A 3,304-nucleotide genomic window follows, 5' to 3' on the forward strand; every position below is an offset into this window, starting at 1 on the left:
ATGGGGGAGTTGTGTGCCCCTGGGTCTGCGCAGGGTGTGAGTGGGGTGGGCTGCAGCTGCAGGCTGGGGCCAGGGCTGGGATTGGGCTCTTTCTGGTGCTTGAGGAGGGGCAGGGGGCCATGGCTGCACTCAGAGTGGGTGGTGGTGGTGCTGGGAGAGAGGGTGTTGTGGGCTGTAGTGAATTTTGGGGTGGCTACAGCCTTCCCTCCTCACCGTAACCCCCATCCCAGCACCACCACTGCAGCCCAGCCCCCACTGGGAAGAGCCCTGCGCAGCCCTGGCCCCAGTCTGCAGCTACAGCTCACCCTGCCTGCACCCCATACAGATCTGGGGGCACCCCTCAGGGTGCACCTCTCAGGGTGCATGCAGCAGCAGGGGCCACCCCCGCACTGTCCAGATGAGCTGTGGCTTCATCCTGAGCTGCCTCAACTCCAGCCTCATTCCCTCCCTCACCGCAGGGGCCTTGATCTGTACCCCCCATGCCCCTTCCCTCCCCCCGCCCTTCCACCACAACAGGTTTACCAGCTGCATGCAGCTCTCTACGCTGTATCACAGAGGTTTTTAAACTGTGGTCTGTGAGCTCCATTCAGGTGGTCTGCCGAATGGTGACCTAAGGCTAAAGCTGACAAACATTATGCCCGATTTCCGAGAACTTTGCTTAAAAAACCAGGCACATCCATCATATTAGAAAGATCAGACTACTGATATTAAAATATGAGTTGTGTGCTTTGATTTGTAGAACAAAAAAAGTTTATTAAGTGGTCCACTGAGACCCTCAGCAATTTTCAAGTGGTCTGTGAAAAAAAAAGTTTGAGAACCACTGCTGTATTGGAAATTGGATTAGTTTTGGTCGATATGCCTCCTTAAAATGGGCTGTCGGCTATAAACATTTACCCAACTGAATAAACAATCAACTAGTTTATTCAGTTGGTCTCATTAAAAGATATCACATTTACCCAAATAACCTTGTCTGGCTATGTCCTTAGACCAACATGGCTACAACCAATTCCCCTGATAAGTGTCTCGGACGGCCAAAGCCAACTCGAGGTGATTTAATAATTACTCATTCGTTGGGCGGGCTGATGAATAGAGAGGCGGACAAGGCTTTAATGGTTGCAAAAACTTTACTTATGCCGCTTGTAGCTGCGACGCAGACAGTCCGGTCGTCTGAACAACTATGTTAGTTGTTCCAGTTGGCAAGGCTCAGGCTAGCTCATCCGTCCACAAATCAAGCTGGCGGGGCAAGGGTACGTCGGGGATTGCGCTCGGCGACGGGGAGAAGAATCGATAGGTGATCAGTCTATCGATCAGCTCAGCCGCAAGTCAGATCTCTTCAGAGGCACTCTGCAGCGTGCTCAAAGTTCTCCGACTTGGGCGGAAGTTGCACGAAATTTTAAACAGCCAGCAAGCCAATTACTAGCTGCCACATAGGAATAATTTAGAACCGGCCAATAGTGGGACACAAATTTGCATTCGAATGGCGGGAACTCTCTTGCACCGGGGTTTTCTGCTGCAACAGAAAACCTTTTACTTTGCAAGAGGCTCTCATGTGGCGGGAAAATTCCATCGTGCTGAGGCACCAAAATCACTGGGTTGTGACAATAAGTATGGGCATTTTTGTTTTGTTTTGTTTGGTTGATTATTTGACTAGGTCCTCTACTGCTAGATTTTAAATTCTCTGTACAGTGGAACAGTTGGGGTCAAGAGAAGTCTGGTTAGGTGCTTGTAGTTGACTCCTTGTTGTCAAAATCAGGCTACAGCAGGTATTTTGGAGGGTATTATTATAAGTACTTCCAGATTTGCTTCCATCAGAGCTCTATTTTATATGATGTGTATGTGTTCTTTATAAACATGGAACTTTGGTGGAAATCCTGCGTTTGTGCCAGGTCTGGAATATGTGATGCTTTAGGTCCCTTCCAACACTAAGATTTTGTGAAACTTATTTCTAATGTGTACCTCCACTTGTCAATAAGTTGTCCAATCTTCTGGCTTTAAGTTCCTCACAGTCCTCTCTAGGATTCATGGACCTAACAATTTTGCATGTGGGGGATATCCTGCTACCTCATTTTGCCTTGCCTTTTGTCAATTCCACTGTTTAGATTAAGTATGTTAAATCTGGGTTTTAATTGCAGGAAGTCCACATTAGTGGAACAGAATGTACATTTATTATATAATAAGCATTCCTTTTTCTCTACAATGCAGGATAACTATGCTATATACAAGCACCTGACCTTTATCTAATACCAAACTAGACAGAATCCAAGGTCCAGCCAGCATCTGCCCTGAAACTAAGCAGCTCATTGGGCTAGCTCAGTGGTGCTTATGGTTTTGGCCCCATGGGCCAAATGAATGACATGGGACCAGTCTGTGGGCTGGCATCGGGCCCTTCACTGCCCCTGCCTGGACAGCATTAGGCCCTGGCCAGCATCAAGCCAGCACCTGGCCAGCATTGAGCTCTTGGATTATGTCCTGTGCTGCCCTACATGCCCCATCTAGCATGCAGTTCTGCCGTCTTCGGGGATCTCCACAGATCCATGGGGAGTCCTGTGGGCTGGTGACACAGTGCCAGAGGCCATATCTGGCCCGTAGGCTGGGAGTTGAGTGTTTCTGTACTACCTGATTAAGGCTCATTTGTGTTAGTAGCCAACAAGTACACAAGGGAGTGATGTGGTCACCGTTACATCTAGTGGCCTTTGGTTCCCCATGCTGTTGACACTGCAATACTTATAGGTGGGTTGACTGGGTCTTTGGCTGAGTCCAGAGGAAGGCACAAAGTACTCATTCAAAGTAAGATGGGACACTCTGTACTGTAATTCTCATCTGTGTCAGTGTATTATTTTAGACGTGCTCTAACAAACTATTTACTTGACCTTTACTAAGTGGTATTGGGTAAAGTTATACAACTTGAGATTCTTAAAGTTTCCATTGTAGTCCATATCCTAACTGTACAATGTTCTTGTCACACCCTGGGAATTTGAGATGCATAATTTTTATACGCTTCACTCTTGGTCTGACCTGAAGCACAATTGCAGCTCCTTGCCAGACCTCTGACTATTTTCTGGTTTCTCTTGAAATTGAACTACGGTAACTTCTCACTTTTGTTTTGTTGTGAGGCCATGACACAAAGTTCACTGGCATGCAACTAGGACAAATGGAAAGCTGGTAGGACGTATGGTACGTATGTCTGTTTGCAACTTTTTGGCTGTATATTTTCATTTTAATGTAAATTTTAAAAGATAGTAAAGCTATATAGGTAGGGGAGTAGACTAGATACTTTCCTTCCCTCCCGCCCCCCTCCCCCCCC

At 47.2% G+C, this 3,304-nt stretch overlaps 1 protein-coding gene across 5 annotated transcripts in view; it reads left to right on the top strand.

Annotated features, from left to right (window-relative positions):
* FAM126B (family with sequence similarity 126 member B) overlaps positions 1 to 3,304 on the top strand; it is an 88,756-nt gene that overhangs the window by 22,964 nt on the left and 62,488 nt on the right. For 3 of the 5 annotated variants that reach the window (XM_025202187.1, XM_025202183.1, XM_025202185.1), the window contains exon 2: positions 3,114 to 3,174. The exons of 1 other annotated variant lie outside the window; for it this stretch is intronic. In XM_025202187.1, the coding sequence (XP_025057972.1) occupies positions 3,172 to 3,174 (3 nt within the window). In that variant the 5' untranslated portion in view covers positions 3,114 to 3,171. The remainder of the gene's footprint in view (positions 1 to 3,113; positions 3,175 to 3,304) is intronic. One more of the 5 variants, XM_025202184.1, reaches the window with a different exon arrangement.

This window comes from Alligator sinensis, unplaced genomic scaffold (genome assembly GCF_000455745.1).
Source record: "Alligator sinensis unplaced genomic scaffold, ASM45574v1 scaffold566_1, whole genome shotgun sequence".
Taxonomy (NCBI): Eukaryota; Metazoa; Chordata; order Crocodylia; family Alligatoridae; genus Alligator; species Alligator sinensis.